The 17818-nt window shown below is 29.4% G+C and overlaps 4 protein-coding genes across 6 annotated transcripts; 2 read left to right on the plus strand and 2 right to left on the minus strand.

Annotated features, from left to right (window-relative positions):
• The first annotated feature begins 1550 nt into the window (after positions 1-1550).
• Positions 1551-4318, plus strand: LOC132948184 (ATP-dependent RNA helicase Ddx1). Of its 3 annotated transcripts, none has more exons than XM_061018548.1 (2): positions 1551-1666; positions 2064-4318. In XM_061018548.1, the coding sequence occupies exon 2, from the start codon at positions 2089-2091 to the stop codon at positions 4264-4266; it is 2178 nt and encodes a 725-aa protein (XP_060874531.1). In that variant the 5' UTR covers positions 1551-1666; positions 2064-2088; the 3' UTR covers positions 4267-4318. The 3 variants fall into 3 exon arrangements, with proteins under 3 accessions (XP_060874531.1, XP_060874530.1, XP_060874529.1); XM_061018547.1 differs by having other exon boundaries at positions 1599-1728; XM_061018546.1 differs by lacking the exon at positions 1551-1666 and adding an exon at positions 1674-1880.
• Positions 4219-6323, minus strand: LOC132948186 (NADH dehydrogenase [ubiquinone] 1 beta subcomplex subunit 10). The gene is made up of 4 exons (XM_061018550.1): positions 6086-6323; positions 5853-5988; positions 4617-4756; positions 4219-4546 (listed from the first exon to the last, which is right to left on the minus strand). The coding sequence occupies exons 1-4, from the start codon at positions 6219-6221 to the stop codon at positions 4428-4430; spliced, it is 531 nt and encodes a 176-aa protein (XP_060874533.1). The 5' UTR covers positions 6222-6323; the 3' UTR covers positions 4219-4427.
• Positions 6324-6474: 151 nt separating this feature from the next.
• LOC132948187 (ribonuclease kappa-B) lies at positions 6475-8305 on the plus strand. The gene is made up of 3 exons (XM_061018551.1): positions 6475-6698; positions 6779-6904; positions 8003-8305. Exons 1-3 carry the CDS (start codon positions 6630-6632, stop codon positions 8102-8104), a joined length of 297 nt encoding a protein of 98 aa, XP_060874534.1. The 5' UTR covers positions 6475-6629; the 3' UTR covers positions 8105-8305.
• A 641-nt stretch (positions 8306-8946) lies between these two features.
• Positions 8947-12885, minus strand: LOC132948185 (uncharacterized). Its single transcript, XM_061018549.1, has 8 exons — positions 12547-12885; positions 12286-12454; positions 12086-12226; positions 10504-10707; positions 10088-10252; positions 9944-10021; positions 9743-9877; positions 8947-9674 (listed from the first exon to the last, which is right to left on the minus strand). Exons 1-8 carry the CDS (start codon positions 12636-12638, stop codon positions 9474-9476), a joined length of 1185 nt encoding a protein of 394 aa, XP_060874532.1. The 5' UTR covers positions 12639-12885; the 3' UTR covers positions 8947-9473.
• Positions 12886-17818: the final 4933 nt, after the last annotated feature.

The following is a 17818-nucleotide window of genomic DNA, read 5'->3' on the forward strand; positions in this document are numbered from 1 at the left end:
AGATAATAGATAGGTACCAATAATAAAATAACATTATTATTTATTTTTATTATTTATGGTATTTTACCGTGTGAGTATAGCGTTTCTATGACTTACTGGATATAAGTGAGTACCCTAGTTCGAGGAAACGTCTAGGCTTCTCGTGAAAAGAGTCATTGTTTAGTAATACTAAATTGGTATTTTGAATAGTCAAATGATTGTTTTCAACGTTTTCATGCCAGCTTACCCTTAATAAACAGGCATATCAGCTCTATAACACTGCGCATAAAATTGTGATAAAATGTTCCCCAGACTTGGAATAAACGCTAAAATATTGTACGCTATAATAATAATCTACACATTTAATATTATTCTTGACTGGCCGTCTGGGAAACATGCGCGACGAAAATGAAATTTTAGCTGACATGCCTGTTTATTTAGTCATGATTTTTTGTAACGATTTACTTATGAGGTACATTATTTGGTATATATTAGCATATATATTTATATATTATTTATTGTTCTATGATATTAGTCCGTGGTCGATACCCATGTCCATGATGTTGGTACCACTGATTTGTGGCGGTCTGATTTTGAAAGCAGAAAAGTTTTTGTTTTCGATTGTTTTGACTTTTGAGAGTGCGTAGAAAAAGAATTGAAAAAGAAACATGTTGGAATGTTTACTGTCTACACTAACTGTCTAGTTCTTATCCTATCTATATAGTCTTGAACTCGTGACTCGTCAGCAAGGAAAACATATACCGGAAATACTGCAGCGGTGGCCAAACGGTCGATCTCGGACGATTTCTAAGTCGATATCTCCCCATTTGTTAAACAATTCAGAGTTGGTGTATTTTTTGTTTTAAACAAAATAAACTGTTTGAGTTTCAAGCAGTATATTTAAAATAACTTCATTTAAATTTGATATGTCCATGAGCGCAACTACAGGGGGGTTTGGGAGTGCTCAGCACTCCCAATATCAAAATTAGCACTCCCAAAGTCCCAAATTGTCTGTGACGGTTTCTTACAATATTGGTAATAGTAAAACTTCTGATTTTATAAATAATAATTTATGATAAATTATCAAAATATATTGTTCTTCTAAGTTAATTTGTAATGGTCAATGGAAACATCAAATGCGTTTATTAAATTTGGTTTATCGCATTATATTAATCGTACTGTATACACAAATAAGTAGAATCAGTAAGTTTAATATTACCTATAGATTCCCGACCAATGTTCAATAATCGTCGTTAAGAGAACGCGAAACATTTCAAGTTTAGTGACCTATCGATTTTAAAAATTTTTTTTTTCCAAAATATGTATTTTAGGGTGCTTTATAACAATGTAATAAAAAAGCCCGGACAAACTTCGTTTTGAAGCTATTGATGAAAACTTCAAAAACCACATTTTTTTGGTAACGTGAATTTTTTTGAAAAAAAATACTTAGAATTGAATATTTAAATTTTTTTTTTCCAAAACGTGTATATTATCTATGCTAATATGACAGTCACAGTAAAGCAAATACTATAGATTAGAGTAAAGTTATTCCACAGATTATATGAAAATTATTATTATTTTCATATAATCTGTGGCTATTCGGTGCTAATATCACGGGCCAGAATCACAATCACAGAATAACTCCGCGTTACAATCATCAATATTACAATGAGCTGATAAAGTAAATGTGAGTGAGTGAGTGAGTGATAAATATTAAATATTAAACATTAATTATTCTGTGACAATAAGGTAATGGTTATTTTTTTTTGTCGTGGAATTTTGAATTTTTATTTTTGAAGGTTTCGGTACACAGAATATTGATTAGGTACCCATAATATATACGATATACCTACATTAATTGCTGTTGTAATTTTGACAATCAGATATTCAAATCAGATTTGGTAAATGTTATTTTTATTACCGTTCGTCTCATCATTGATTATAAATACTAGTACTATAGTCTATAGTCTATAGTAGTATTTATAATCAATGGTCTCGTACCCCCGTGTTTGGTCTCACCACGGAATAAAATTGATTAATAAATTTGATCTAATTTTGATCTAATGGAACTGGTTTTCGTTTAGGTACCTATTATAGTTCTTATTGGGGATGGCGGCGGCGTTTGAAGAGATGGGCGTTTTGCCCGAAATAGGTAAAGCCATCGAGGAAATGGACTGGCTGTTGCCTACGGACGTCCAAGCGGAAGCGATACCTCTAATTCTTGGCGGTGGTGATGTGTTGATGGCTGCGGAGACTGGTAGCGGTAAAACGGGAGCGTTTTGTTTACCGGTTATTCAAATAGTGTGGGAAACACTCAAACAATCTGGTAAACACCGGGATAGTTTACCGGGGAAGGTGTCTGGTGTCACAGAACCCTGGGCCATGAGTGTGTGGGATCGTTCGTCTGCTGTGGCCGTGACGCCAGACGGCAACAAATGTCAATCAAGAGAGCAAAAGGATTGGCACGGTTGTAGAGCTACCAAAGGCGTTAAAAATTCGGGAAAATATTATTTCGAAACAACTGTCACCGATGAAGGTCTGTGTCGAGTCGGCTGGTCTACGCCGGGAGCCGTGTTAGATTTGGGTACAGATAAATTTGGTTTTGGATTTGGTGGAACTGGCAAAAAGTCAAATAACAAACAGTTTGATTCTTACGGACAGAGTTTTGGTTTACAAGATACGATCGGCTGTTGGTTGGATCTAGACAATTGGACTATTGGATTCAGTAAAAACGGTACATATCTTGGTGATGCATTTAAAATACCTGCAAATTTAAAAACATCTGCATTTTATCCAGCTGTTGTTTTAAAAAACGCTGAAATAGCATTTAATTTTGGTGAATCATCATTTAAATATGATATTCCCAAAGACTTCTCTGCTGTAAGTAAAGCACCCAGCAAATGCATTGAATTATCTCAGTGTAATGCTCCAAAAATAGATTCAAATACAAAAAAGCCAAGTAACGCACCATATGCAATAATTATTGAACCTTCTAGAGAATTGGCTGAACAAACTTTTAATCAAATTAAAAAGTTTAAAAAATACCTTGAAGAACCACAAGTTAAAGATCTTCTAGTAGTTGGTGGTTTTAGTATTAAAGATCAAATTGCTGCCTTATCATCTGGTGTTGATATTATTGTTGCTACACCGGGCCGCTTGGAAGATCTTATATCCGGTGGCCATTTATCTTTATCTCAGTGTAGATTTTATATACTGGACGAAGCCGATGGATTATTAAAACAACGCTATACAAAGCTTATAGACAATCTTCATGAGAAGATGCCAAAAGTTTCAAATGATGGTAAGAGACTTCAAATGATTGTTTGCTCAGCTACACTTCACGATTTTGAAGTAAAAAAATTGGCGTCGCGTCTCATGCACTTTCCAACTTGGGTAGATCTTAAAGGTGAAGACGCTGTTCCTGAGACTGTACACCATGTCGTGGTTAATGTTGATTCCCAAAAGGATTCATCATGGACTTCATTGAAAAATCATATTCCAACTGATGGTGTACATGATAGAGATAATGTAAGAGCACTAAATACATCTGAAGCTTTATCTCATGGAGTCAAGCTTTTAAAGGGTGAATACTGTGTCAAAGCTATAAACAAACACAAAATGGACAAAGCTCTCATATTTTGCCGCACTAAACTTGACTGTGATAATTTAGAAAAATACTTCAAACAACTTGGTTCTTTTTATACTTGTTGTACTCTTCATGGATCACGTAATGTTAATGATCGTAGAATGAATTTAGAAAAGTTTAAAAATGGTGAAATTAAGTTCTTAATTTGTACTGATGTAGCAGCTCGTGGAATTGATGTTAATGGGTTACCTTTCATGATCAATATGACTTTACCCGATGATAAAACTAATTATGTACACAGAATTGGCCGTGTGGGTAGAGCAGAACGTATGGGGTTGGCCGTTTCATTTGTATCAACTATCCCAGAAAAAGTGTGGTATCACGGTGAATGGTGTCCATCCAGAGGACAGAGGTGTTCAAATACTAATTTAACTACCAGCAAAGGCTGTTGCATATGGTACAATGAACCCCAATATTTGGCTGAAATTGAAGATCATTTGAACATCACTATACCACAGGTTGATTCGAAACTGGATATTCCAATGAACGAATTTGATGGAAAAGTCATGTATGGCCAAAAAAAAACAAATAAAGGACCCACGTATAAAAATCATTACGACCAACTATTATCTACTATCAATGAACTCACACAATTAGAAACTAAGGCTCAATATTTGTATTTGCACATGCTTAATAATTAACTGTAACATTTTGTACAAAGTACTTATATTAAAAAAAAAACATACATTTTTTTATTGAACATTTGAAAATATAATTTTCTTCTCTAAATTCCTGACTGAGTTTTGTTTTCTAATTTTATACACTTCTGTATAATTATATACTGTGTGTTAAAAATCATTGATTACAAGCTATCTTTCTTCATTCCAGTTCCAACGGGTCCATGGCGTCTCTCCCATAACATGCGATTCAGTTGTTTTGCATAGCATCTCTCAGCAGTGACAGCAACGCCCAAATCGCCATCTACAAAACAAATTAATTTCAATTTTAATATTTCCATTTTAGTGTATTAAAAATTATGTTCTATACTGACATTTAATTGAGTAATTTTCTTCAGCTTCCTGGTAAATGTCAGCCAATGGTTTGCATTTCCTCATGCCATCTGGTGATTCATAAATCCGACAATCTTCATACCTCTGTCTTAAAATAGATAGAATATTGCTATCTACCAGCCTGTAAAATTTAAATTTTAAAAATGTTAAGCTCTCAACATATTTTAACATTTTTTGTTGTAAATAAGAAAAATGCCAATAATAATCTTCGTATCAGAAAACATTACTAATATTTTCCTATTTTAGATTCTGAGCAGAGATGTATTGGTATTGAATTTATATTTTATTTTTGACGTCATCTTTGGGAGCAGTACATTTTTTTTGATTTTCAACTTTGAGGGTGGTTTCATGTAGGAATTGGATCTAGTCGATACTTTTAGGTTTTTACTATACACAATGAAATTTGATAAATATTTAGATTAATTTTAAGCTATTTATATTATAAACCTATTCACTCTGTCTATAGTATTGACTTATAAAAAATTAGTTCAACCTGCCATATTAATAATACTAAAATAAATATACTATAAAATATCTTAAATATAGGCTAATACTGCCTAATAGACCGTCTCCTCAAATTTTTTTTATGGAAATTATGAAAGAATCAACATTTGACGACAAAAAAGGAAATCGTTTATAATCTATTTAAAATCTATTTTTTTTAACTGTGACATAAAAAAATAAAATATAACTAAAAATAAATGGATAATTCATTTTATACCAAAAATTGTTTATGATTTTCTTAAATAAGCATTTTTCAAGTGCATAATTTTAGATATTTAGTGCATATAAATGCATATGTTTTAACTTTTTAAGGCATATTTCAATGCATATTTTGCCAATTTTGAGTGCATAAATGCATGTTTATTTAGGCATTTTTTAAAGCATGAACTTACGAGCCCTGAATCTCACATGCCGGTGCATTATCCTCTTAATGAAGTTTAAATACCAATATATTTATTATTTTGACAAATTCAATTTGTTTTGGCTGTCTTATAGATGTACCAAGTATCCATGTATTTAATATTAAATTTTATAAATACTTATATTTTAATATGTTTTTATAAAAGCATCCCCATAGTTTAGATGATGTCTTACTCAATATTTTAAAACTTCAAGATGTATAAATTAAGTTTTAAATTTAAAAAAAAAACAATACCTATTTGTTAATAATCGCTCTATCTACTATAGAATATTTTTCGATTTGTCACACATACTTATCCCGAATCAACTGTTGATTGGCTTCCCATTTGCAAAGTCTATCATCGTCATAACATTGATCAACTGTGGGCACTCTTCGCAATTGTTCATGATAGTAGTTGTAGTCTTGCTGATTGGGCTTTACAATGGTTTCTACAAACAAATGGCAAGTAAACGAAAACAAAACTCAATATAGCTATTACTAACAAATACAGTACAGGAAACAACGAGTAAACAGTAACTGTGTTACCTCTAACCCATATTGCGGGTCCAAGGAATACGCCTTTTAGGACCTCTAAAAAGTCTTCGATCGAGTTCCGACCGGTATGCACTTGTTTTTCGTAACCAAAAATCCTCCCCGGCATGGTGTCTGAATCCGAAGACATTGTCGCGACGTTCCGATAGTATTTTAGTAACCGAAAGAAAACGAGAAAATCGTAGGAGTGAAAATTTTACGAACGTCGTCGTGCTATCAGCGGATTCTTATTTAGATAATCAGTCGGGACTCGGGAAGAACGACCTTTAGAAATAATTTGCCGGATAATGCGATAGCGAGACACACGGTATTTACGCGTACCACTGCTGGTGGCACTGTGTCTGTACTTATCAAGAAGTTAATATTTTGCTAAAAAAAATTGGGCGGATAGACTCATGAATCAAGATTACAATAATTATAAACCACTTTCAAGGTACACTCGATTGTGTCTCGAATTATTGTCGACATTATTTTATTTTATAGCATCAGATTTAAATTTGATTAAAAACTACAAAATCTCGCTCTTAAATCGAACGCAATGAAATTCTGCGGACCTAAATTGTCCCTGTGCGGGATCATTATCAGCATTTGGGGAATAATCCAATTGGTGAGTGAACAGTTTTTTGTCGGTCGGCTATATCCGATGTTAACATTATTTTTAAGTCTGTAACAATTGTATTTGCCCAGGTCATGATGGGATTCTTCTATTACATCCGGAGTGTAGCGCTCATTGAAGACTTGAACATCTCCGAGGAACACAAATTTACTAATGCACAAGATTTCTACAGCACCGCCGACAAAATGTATTCTCTGGTAAGGAGTAACAAGTCACTTATATAATAATGCTGTCATTAAAATATTTGATACTATGTAAAATCTGAAATTATTTTTATAGTTTGCATGTTGCACGCTGTTACCTACTGGGGCAGTGACTCTTATAGTGTCATAAACTAGACCACACCTGGTTTTAAAAATGGGTGGGTATTTGTCTACAATAGGTTTACACCTGCACCATAAATTTAAATAAATCTTTTTAATTAGCATACACTATAACAGATACATAATTACCTAAATAGTCTTAGGTAGAATTAAAAATTATTTAAATGTTTAAATAAAAGTTTTTGGTGTTTGGTTCTAGGTTGCTCCTCATGTAGGTTATTAGAACCCCGAAATTCCTCCAGTTATAAATGTTATATTTTTTTTGCTAAACATTTTTAGGTAAAAATGTAAAATAAATATAAAATTTTAATTTGAAGTACCTGTTTTATTAAATCATAATATATATTAAGTTTTTTGTGCCTTCATTAAAATATGTTTTAATATATTTTAACTCTGAATTAGAAAAAAATAATAAACACATAGAACTTTGGAATATTTGTACAGAAATAAATCTTACAAAATAAAATCACTTATAAAATACATGTGTATTTAAAAAAACGATATATTTAATCATAGTTTGGTTAGGTTATTAATTTATAATTGGGGATAGGATGATAGATTTATCAAAAAATGCATGCAAATATACTCTTAAGAGGACGATTTTTAAGTCAAATAAAGGCGGTAAACACATAAGTTAAAATACTTGTATAAGGGAAAAAATATTTTTCTTGGATATGTATGTTTATAAAATCTATTAATTGTAATTAAATACTATTGTATACCTACTAAATCTAATCTAAAAGAAATATTTTAATATATTTTTTTTTTTATTTTTTTTTCTGGGCTTCCTCAGTAAGCATGCACGAGAGTGGCTAAACTTAACTTGAATAGAATTGCTATTATAATATATTTAAATTTATAATGACCTTATTCACCATATTTTAACAAACTATTGAATTGTCTAAGTTTTTGTAATTGTTTTGTGATCAACGTACAATGTAAGCAGTTGATAACCTTTTCATTTTTTTTCAGAACGCATATAACTGTTGGATTGCTGCCTGCCTCTACATATTTACGCTTGTTGTATCAGGACATCAATTCTATATGAACAACCGCAACACAATGAGTTTGTAAAATATTATTTATAATTTATGTTACATTTTTATTATTTTTAAGAGGTTTTATTTTTTTGTTTTCTTCATTTTTTTTTTCTATTGCCTCCACGATCACATTTGAGTTATTCCACATTGTTAACAGATTGTAAGATTATTGGGTTTTCGCATTGTCATATTGTCAAAAAATGTCATAGGTTATAAGAAGTAAATATGGAATATATATAAAATAATTAAATATACATTTGGTATTTTATACTGTTATACCAAATATTGTAAATTATTTATCATCTGTAGATTTTACTTTAACAATATTTATAAATAGAAGGTAGTTCAAAATTGTGTTAAATAATGTAATAATAAAATATGATTATATATTAAAATTATATTCTCAACAATATATTTTTTACTATTGAGCAAATAGTTAAAATTAATTAAATTGCACTTAAATCCGTGGTTTTAACTGTAGGCGAATAAAAATATACAAGCAATATTGATTTAAGTAATACGTGCAATTTTGCAAGTACAATATACATTTAATGCTCATATTAATTTCTGATTGTATGCAGTGCGTATGAAAATTATATTATTCAAGTTGCACTTGTCAATAGCAGAGTGAAATTTGCTTCCGCCAATTAATGTCCTATAACGTCTTATCTACATGGTTATTCAACAGTTTATCGACTAAACTTACCAAGATTTGTTATTCCTAGTGTGTAAAAGACAATAATAAATATAAAACACATCAACATTCCTTGATAAGTTAATTTTTTTTTATCTTTGAATTTTCAACTAATACAAAAAAAGGTGTTGCATGTGCAAGTACCGCAGTCATAATTTTGTATTAACAAATAACTAAAATATTTGGGATACATTTATTAAGGTCTTATAAAATTCTATATTTGATATGTTCAACATTTAACAGTTATTCTTATTTATTAGTTCCAAAAATAATATAATGGTATTAAAGCTATAAACGATTGTATACTAAAGTAAAAAAAATAAAATAAATTAATAGCTGTACAATAATAGATCATTCAAGTATAAAATAACTTTAACATCATATTAAAACATTTCAAAATGTGAGAAGACATTTTTATAACATAACAATGTTTTTATAACTATGACTTGAACAGTACATTATTGGTTTTTCAAAAATATATTATTTCAATTTTTTAAAGTTTTAATAATAATGACAAAAATATCTTTGGGACAATAAATTATCAATTTAAAAAATAATAATAAGTTACACAAAATTACCCTTAAGTTTAACATGAAAATATATAATAACAATTTGTTTACTGATAAGCTAAAACTAATAAATAATAATAATTATATTATTTTATATACGTAAATGCCCATTTATGCATTTTGGTAAAAATTAAAAATTATTAGAGTGTTCTCTTGTAAATCTTTTCCAAGAATTTAAAAAACATGTCTTGTGACAAACCACGTGACAACTGTTGAATATGAGTACATATTAATTTATAACTTTCTTCTTCGTAGAGTTGAAATGTGTCTGGTAATTTCAACTGTGCATACAAATCTTTGATGACTGCAACATTGGCTGGATCGTCAATACCATAATTATCCTAATACAATACTCAATACGTTAAACATTCAAAGCATACAATAATTGAGTAATGTAATATTATGTTACCTCCATAATTTTCTTTTGTTCAGAATTAACTTTTTGCAAAGCCACTACAGCTAACCATGAACATTTACCATCTTCAATGTCTGTGCCAATTTTTCCCATGACATCTGGATCTCCATAACAGTCTAAAAAGTCATCCTAAAAAAATGTTATTTACTTAAATAATTTGTATTGATTAATATGATAATTTAATTATTAATATACTTGAACTTGGAAGAAGTGTCCCATTTCAAGCAATATGGTCTTTGCTTGTCGAAAGATTTCTGGGTCACTGATGTTTGTCTGCAATATTATTTTACTAAGTAAAATCCAATAGATCATAAATAATCATAAATATGTTGTGCTTACCATGCGCATCGCGAGACACACTGGAAGGAAAAATGAATAATAAGCAGTCTTATATTTCACAATAGCTGTGTAATTTTCCATGGTATATTTTTCAAGTTTTTTTGACTTGAAGCTATTTGCAGTTAACATATCAAGACACTGACCCATCGCAGTTTTCATAGTAACCTAATTATTGAATCGTATCAGAGCAATAGTCGAGGCAAGCTCTTGCCCTGAGATCTATGTTGGTTAAATTACATTTAAGGCCGCAATATAAATAGTAAAAAAAAAATTAAATATTTATATTGATTTAGTAACATAAATAAGACGTGTACACATTTTTCCCAGGACCCTTAAATTTCCTAAAAACGGCCTTAAATTGTGTAATTTAAGCAACATTGAAATTAATATAAATCATTGTTTTAATTATTTCATACGTCATAGAACAGCTCCAGAATATGTGTATAGTAAGGCTTATCCTTGAAGTACTTTTTAATCAACTGGTAAATGGCCTGCTCGAGGAGAACACCATCGTTCACTGCCATAAGACCAATATCGTTGTGCCGATACCAACACGGACGTCCTCGTCTGGTTATAGCATTATCCATTATGTCATCTAACACTAATTGATAGGCTTGCAGCTAAAAAAAAAATGAACATATTATTATACCTATGTAAGTGATTATTTATTGGTTTCTCATCTATACTGTATTGCACAAAAGTTCCTAATTAAGGTAATAATATACAATAAGGTAGTCCTAAGTACTTCAATAAATACAATTATATCCATAATACCACTAACAAACAATGAATAATTAAAATTAAGTTCACAAGTGATTAAAGTACTTTAAATTCCAAAAAAAAAAAAAATAGTGCAATGAAATATTTTTTAATTGACACAAATATCAATAGAAATTTTAACATCATAATATAGTTAATAATATACACCTATATTATAACTGTTGCATTTCATTGATAATGATCAAATAAATGGACTAACTATATTTTATAATATGAAATATTTACTCAGTCGTATGTCAACTAATGACACACGCAATTAAAAAAAACATTCATAGTATTATTTTAAATAAGTTATAGGATATTTAAAAATAAAATTATTACCAACGTATTATATTATGTTATATTATATTAATAAAAGTTAGTTCTATATAATATTATTAATTTTTAATTTTACTTTGCATGACCTTTATGGATAATAACAAATAATAGGTGTATTATTATAAAAAAAAAAATAACTAGCAATGTACCTAATTCAAATGTAATTTGTACACGGGTAAATCATCTGAATGTGGGGAATAAAAATGCATCAATCTTAATAAATAATCTACAGTTATAATTTAAAATATAATAGCTTACGATATAGGTAAACTGTTATTAATAATAATTATATTATTTATAAATTATAATGAACTTATATTATACAAAACTTTATTAAACCATTCATGAATTATGATTGTTACTATCATTAATTGCCAATTAATCAAATCAATTCATTTAAAAATTATAAAATTCAAGAAATTCCTACTTAATAAAAATAATTAGTAACAAGATTAAAAAATATTTATTAGGAGAAATGCCAAGACAAATCTTATATAATATAATAAAACATTGTTATCGTCTACCAGTCTACCAATTATTTTGTAAAATTTATCATTTTTATTTGGGATGAAGTTACATTATAATATTGAAACTTGAATTTAAGAAAACAGCATATTGAATTTTACTTTTTATAAATTTAAACAATATTATGTATCTTTAAAATAAGACTTATTATTGAAAAGTTATTTTTGAGATGACAGTATTTCAAATTTAATTTTCATAATTTCATAGCCATATAATTTACTTATTAATGAACTTTAAGTCTTAAATCAATTTGCAATTTTCAATCAACATTTATAAATTATATTTAATTTAAGAGTCTAAAAAAAAAAATATGAACCTATTTATTGGTTGGTCAGTAGTAGTGTTTCCCTCTAGTTACAACTCTAATTGACTTACAATTTCCACACACCATCCCAGTATATAAGACAATTTAAGATTTTCATCGGTCTGATCAGCAGGCGAGGATAGCATTTTGAATGACAACACCAACGCCAATCCTCGATTTTTCTTACCTCCGGGCACATTGTATTGCAACAGCTATAATAATACAGAAAGTTGAATACATAGCTGCTATACATAAAATCATAGTCACACACCTTGGCAAGCCACTTGGTAACATCGGGCACGTCCAAGTTACGGCCGGTGTCCGTCAGATCCCTGACAACGTCTGGGAACACTGCCATGAAATCCCTGGTCTCGTCCTTGCTGACGGCCGTACCAGTTATGACCGAAGGGACTGGCGGCGCGCGAACTGTACTCATAGACCTAAGACATGATTAAATTTTTTTTTAAATTTATTTAAATATATGGATTTTACGATCATTATATTATACAGATACCACAGGGCACGGACTTACCGAAAGCTATTTTCGCGAACGGCGGCCGAGTCTGAGAGCAAAAACGCGGTCCGGCGGCTTAGGGCCCTCGTAAAAGTCAGCATTTTGTTCATCTCTTACGATGTAAGTAGGTGCCTAAGTTGTGTGGATCGTTGGTCGATCGGTGCGAATATTGCTACGATTTATGTCGACGTGAGAAGAGTTCTGTATCGGAACCGGACGAACAACGAGCAATGTTCCGCGTACGACTACAGAAAGATTTCTATTCTAAAGAACGCAGTCGGCCGTAGCGGAACTAGAACTGCGGACGTGCGGACGTGCAGTCATCGTCGTCGGCGCGTCGCGGCACAGGTGAAATCTCGTAAAAATCGCGTTTTCGAATTCCAGAAAAAAATGTGCGTGCGGCCGCGGCGCTCTCTACACGGCAGATGGGCAACTATCACACTCGTCTTCACCGGTTGCGTCACGTCGAGTCACGGCCGGGCTTGAACTTTTCGATTTATGTTCCGCCGCCGAGCACAACCGGGCGCAGCCATAATGCCGTGACCTATAGTGACGACTACCTATTGTTGGCCATTATAATATTATTATATTATATACCTACTTTGACGGGTTATCCACTTGCACGTGCTGTTATATCGTCGAGTGAAAGTGGTCAAATGCGTCGCGATTTAAAACAATATTGAATTTTGGAATTGCTATATGATTAACCATTGTTTAATATTTATTAAAAAGTATTACATAATATTATTCCTATTGGCTATTACATTGCTGACTGCAGGTTAACGTCTTAGAGAAGTTAAGTTTATTTTATTAGTTAATAGGTACTGGGAAAAATCCAAATCCAAATTCATCTCAAAAAATATTTTCAAAATACTAGCCGAACAACATTTATCACGCTCCTAGAGAAATTACATTGTTAGAAGATAATATTATTATGTACATCTTACATTCTTATCGAACTAAGGACGATGATAGAATATGAAACTATTGCACATACTTCGTTTTGAAGCTACTGCAGATATATATTTGAAATTTACCGTTTCTACGGTACCTATACCTATTACTTACATATGATCCTATGTAGGTACAGGCGTACAGCTTGAATAGGCTATACTAAATATTGTATATAGGGAACTGTATAAGTTCGAACTATAATACACGTCATATATCAAATATGGCATTGCAGGCGCATTGCAGTTTATACTTCTTCGATTTTTGAAATTTTTTGATACGTAGATAAATAGAAATTTTTAAAGTGGACAAGTATAGCTCACTATTTAAAACCACTCTTCTGTAGATACAGCAGGGGTGCTTCATCAATTAGTATTAATGAGGATGTGTTAAATTTGAATTCAATGATAAATCATTGCATACGAAAAACGATTCTGTCAGCCAGCAGCCTATATATTATATTACTAAGTATAATTGATTATGCATTTATTTTACATTGCTATAATAGTACATTATTTTACTATTAATAATATCGTAGCCTTCGTAAGTTGAATTCATTTTTCTAAAAACGTATAGCATTTATTATAGCCATACATATAGGTATTATAAATTATAGGTATATCGTATATAAGTAGGTATATAATAATAATATATAATATGTATAATTATAAGTCATATATTATTGTTATTAACTTAGAGTCAATTAAGACTTACCGTATAATGGTGTAAAGAGGTCCATAGTATAATAATAGGCGAACTACCATAAAAATAATCTAAATATTGTAAAAATGGCAATGTGTAAATTTGTATATAGTAAAAATAGTAATATATTATGTAAATGTTTCAGATACCCACGAATAATATTTTTTAGTAAAATAAATAAAATCGTTAGTTAGGTAGGTACTCTGTATTTAAAATATCTAATTTCGTCAAAATTTGTACTTCAAATACCTATTAAAAAAATTGTGCTTATATATTTTTAAAATTGTTGGGAATCAGTAAGTACTACTTAGGAAAAACTTGTATTCAATTAAAGCCCTATTAAATAATTTGTACATTTTCATAATTTTGACGAATTTTGCCAACGTTAGAACTTCAACGCTAATAAAACAAATCGTATTAATACATGTGTTTCCAATATTTTTTAATTTCTATAAAATCAACTTATTTGAATAAGTTATAAATTTTTTAAAATATTATAAAATAATACCTACAATTACTTAACCTATACATGGCTAAATAACGTATCATCCCGCTAGGCCAAATGTCCTTTCTTAATAATAGTCATAAACTCATAACTGACTGCAGGGACGGAACGTCTGTTTTCCTATACTTTTCCTCCAGGCACAGAAATCTTTCACCAAATCTGTGCTTCAGCTATACGTGTACCAGTCAATGTCTGTATGGCTAATTATTTTCAATGTACCTTCGTCCTTCAATGTTTTTTATCTGTTAATTTTATCTTCTATGTACAATTAATATCATAACAATATATTATCAATAACTATTATAAGTTATGATATTATTAGTTATTGATCCAAAAAATGTGTATGAATAAACGAATAAAGTATTTTCAGTATTTCCTAACTGTTTATTATTTGTGTATTATATACACTCCATTTCTCCATATCTGTAGTATATTGTACAGTGTCTTCTAGTTTCTATAATACTAAAATACTTAATATAGTAAGTAGTTACCTTACCTAGGTACTTCATCTATAGTAGGTATAGTGTATACCTACATAATATGTTATTTTGATAATGATAATGTTTAATAGCGATAATAGGTACCACCTACCTTAGAATATTTTAACATACATAGTACATTACTTTAATTAATATTTAAAATAATATCAATGTTAATTTTTTTTCAACCACAGGTTTTGTATAGTCATCATAAATAAAGTACCTATATAATATTCTAATTATAATAATATAATTTATACAGTATTTTAATCAATGTTATAAAGGTACTAAATAGGTACCTACCTATAATTGGTAATTTGAACCAATAGACCAATAGACAAATATATATTATAGACTATAGGTGTATAGCTAAAGAATAAACAGTTTATTACTATTATATCATTATATTTATAAATCTATTCAAATATTTACATATATTAGATTTCATAATATATAGTTTCAAGTTTATGACTTGTGTATAGATAGGTAACCTGCTGTGTTCTATTTAGTATTTATAATACTTTTTTTATTTATTTATGTTGAAATGATTTATGTTTATAGGTCCAAATCTAAAAGGTTGAAAATAATGTAGGTACCTTATATATAAGGTTCCTCAGAAATTGGTTTTATAGCAATTTAAAAATAGTTTGGCAACTGTATATTGGCTATGTATTTTTAATATTTTTCAACTGCTATTGTAACAATATATCAGGACTTCAGGAGCCTTGCATTAAATTTTCACTTTTTTTACCCAACAAGTATCTACAGTTATACATTTTTTAATTACAACAAAAATAAGAAAATCGTTACATGAGAACTTGAGTGAATATCAAATGTTTTAAAAATATGAATTTCAAACGTTCATAAAAATTTAATTTTACTTTCTTGTAGAAATTTTTTTTTGATAAAAGTAGACCAGGGCCTAATATTAAAATATTTTGCACACCTAATTCCACACCAAAATATTTTTAAATAATGAACATATACCTATAGTACTTAGTAGTGTGCATGCCACATATAACTTCATTGCATAATTATTGTTTTTGCTATTCATAAATAATTGGTTTTAATACAATCTAAGACAATCTTTTATAAAATTCCTTGATACCTATAGGCTATAGGTATGCCTATATGACTCAATATATTAAAATTAAAAACGAAATAGCTTGGGTTAATATACATATTATATTATAAGCCGCCCAGAATATGGTGTAGTCGGTATTATTTTTAGGGTTAAGGATTTTAAACGAATACAATATGCTAATTAGTAATTTTCAATAATCAATATTGAATATTAATCAAATAAAAATTTATAAAAGCCGAAAATAAGTACTGCACACTTTTAAATTTGCTACTGCACATTTAATATTAGCTAACTGCACATAGTGTGTGCTACTGTACACAATTTTAGGCCCTGAGGTAGACAAACTTATGGATAATCTTGTATTACATTTAAAAAACTTAGATTTAAAAAGAAAATTTTTATGAATTCTCAACTAATTTGCTAATTTTCGTGATTTTTCCGTATTTTGTCAAGATTTGAACTTTAAATGCTTATAAATAAAAACTGTGACTAAAGATTTTTAATTTTTTTCATCTTCCTTTAAAATAATATACTAGGAGCCTTCAATTAAATTTTTAAGCTTTTTTAACCAACAAACAAAATTTAATCGATATTTAAAGAAAAAAAGGTGGGTAAGTGGATGTCGCTCTGCTGTACAGTAGGTTACAAGTGGGTCACTGTAATGGATGGTGTTAAATTTGAATTCAATGATATAATATCATTGTATAAGAAAAACGATTCTGAGCGAAAACGTTCAGTCAGCCTCTGATATTACCAAGTATATTTGATGATATTATTGTGAATAAAGTAATTTATATATAACCTATTTACGTGAAGCCTAAGAGCCTTGTTTTCAATTTTCAATCCTTAGCTATAAAAGTTGAACATTTTATAATTTTTTAACTACAAAATAATTATTAAATTATAAATTTAAAGAATTTTGTCAAAATTTGAAATTTAAATGCTTTAAAAAAAAATTGTACCTATGTATTTTTAATAATTTTAAACTGCGCTTATAACATTATATCAGGAGCTTTGCATTAAATTTTCACGCTTTTTTACCCAACAAAAACCATTTTATTTATATTTATAGAAAAAAAAACTAAAAAAATTGAAAACTGACAATGTCCGTAAAACAGCTCAAAATGAGACAAATTATTTTCAAAATTGTATCGTGTATAGAAAATGCTAATACAAACATTCAGTGAAATTTTCAAGTATCTACAGTCATTCGTTTTTTAATTACAATAAAATAAGAAAATTGTTACACAAGAAATCGAGTGAATATAAAATGTTGTAAAAATATGAATTTCAAACGTTAATAAAAATTTAATTTGACTTTCTTGTAGACATTTTATTTTTGATAAAGGTAGACAAACTTATGGATAATTTTGTATTACATTTTCAAATCTTAGATTAAAAAGAAAAATTTTTATGAATTCTCAACTCATAATCATTTGCTAATTTTCGTGATTTTTCCGTATTTTGTCAAAATTTGAACTTTAAATGCTTATAAATAAAAACTGTGACTAAGGATTTTTAATTTTTTTCATCTGCCTTTGAAACAATAACCTAGGAGCCTTCTATTAA

The sequence above is a fragment of the Metopolophium dirhodum genome, chromosome 7 (assembly GCF_019925205.1).
Source record: "Metopolophium dirhodum isolate CAU chromosome 7, ASM1992520v1, whole genome shotgun sequence".
NCBI classification, from domain to species: domain Eukaryota; kingdom Metazoa; phylum Arthropoda; class Insecta; order Hemiptera; family Aphididae; genus Metopolophium; species Metopolophium dirhodum.

What these genes read in the sequence shown, in the direction of transcription:
- LOC132948187 (XM_061018551.1), top strand. Translation starts at nt 6,630, where the DNA reads ATGAAATTCTGCGGACCTAAATTGTCCCTGTGCGGGATCATTATCAGC. An exon ending in TTTGGGGAATAATCCAATTG is followed by an intron (nt 6,699 to 6,778) that starts GTGAGTGAACAG and finishes GTATTTGCCCAG; the next exon opens with GTCATGATGGGATTCTTCTA. An exon ending in CCGACAAAATGTATTCTCTG is followed by an intron (nt 6,905 to 8,002) that starts GTAAGGAGTAAC and finishes ATTTTTTTTCAG; the next exon opens with AACGCATATAACTGTTGGAT.
- LOC132948185 (XM_061018549.1), bottom strand. Translation starts at nt 12,638, where the DNA reads ATGAACAAAATGCTGACTTTTACGAGGGCCCTAAGCCGCCGGACCGCG. An exon ending in GTTCGCGAAAATAGCTTTCG is followed by an intron (nt 12,455 to 12,546) that starts GTAAGTCCGTGC and finishes ATCATGTCTTAG; the next exon opens with GTCTATGAGTACAGTTCGCG. An exon ending in TGTGTCTCGCGATGCGCATG is followed by an intron (nt 10,022 to 10,087) that starts GTAAGCACAACA and finishes ATAATATTGCAG; the next exon opens with ACAAACATCAGTGACCCAGA.
- LOC132948186 (XM_061018550.1), bottom strand. Translation starts at nt 6,221, where the DNA reads ATGTCTTCGGATTCAGACACCATGCCGGGGAGGATTTTTGGTTACGAA. An exon ending in ACCCGCAATATGGGTTAGAG is followed by an intron (nt 5,989 to 6,085) that starts GTAACACAGTTA and finishes ATTTGTTTGTAG; the next exon opens with AAACCATTGTAAAGCCCAAT. An exon ending in AGAAAATTACTCAATTAAAT is followed by an intron (nt 4,547 to 4,616) that starts GTCAGTATAGAA and finishes TTTGTTTTGTAG; the next exon opens with ATGGCGATTTGGGCGTTGCT.
- LOC132948184 (XM_061018548.1), top strand. Translation starts at nt 2,089, where the DNA reads ATGGCGGCGGCGTTTGAAGAGATGGGCGTTTTGCCCGAAATAGGTAAA.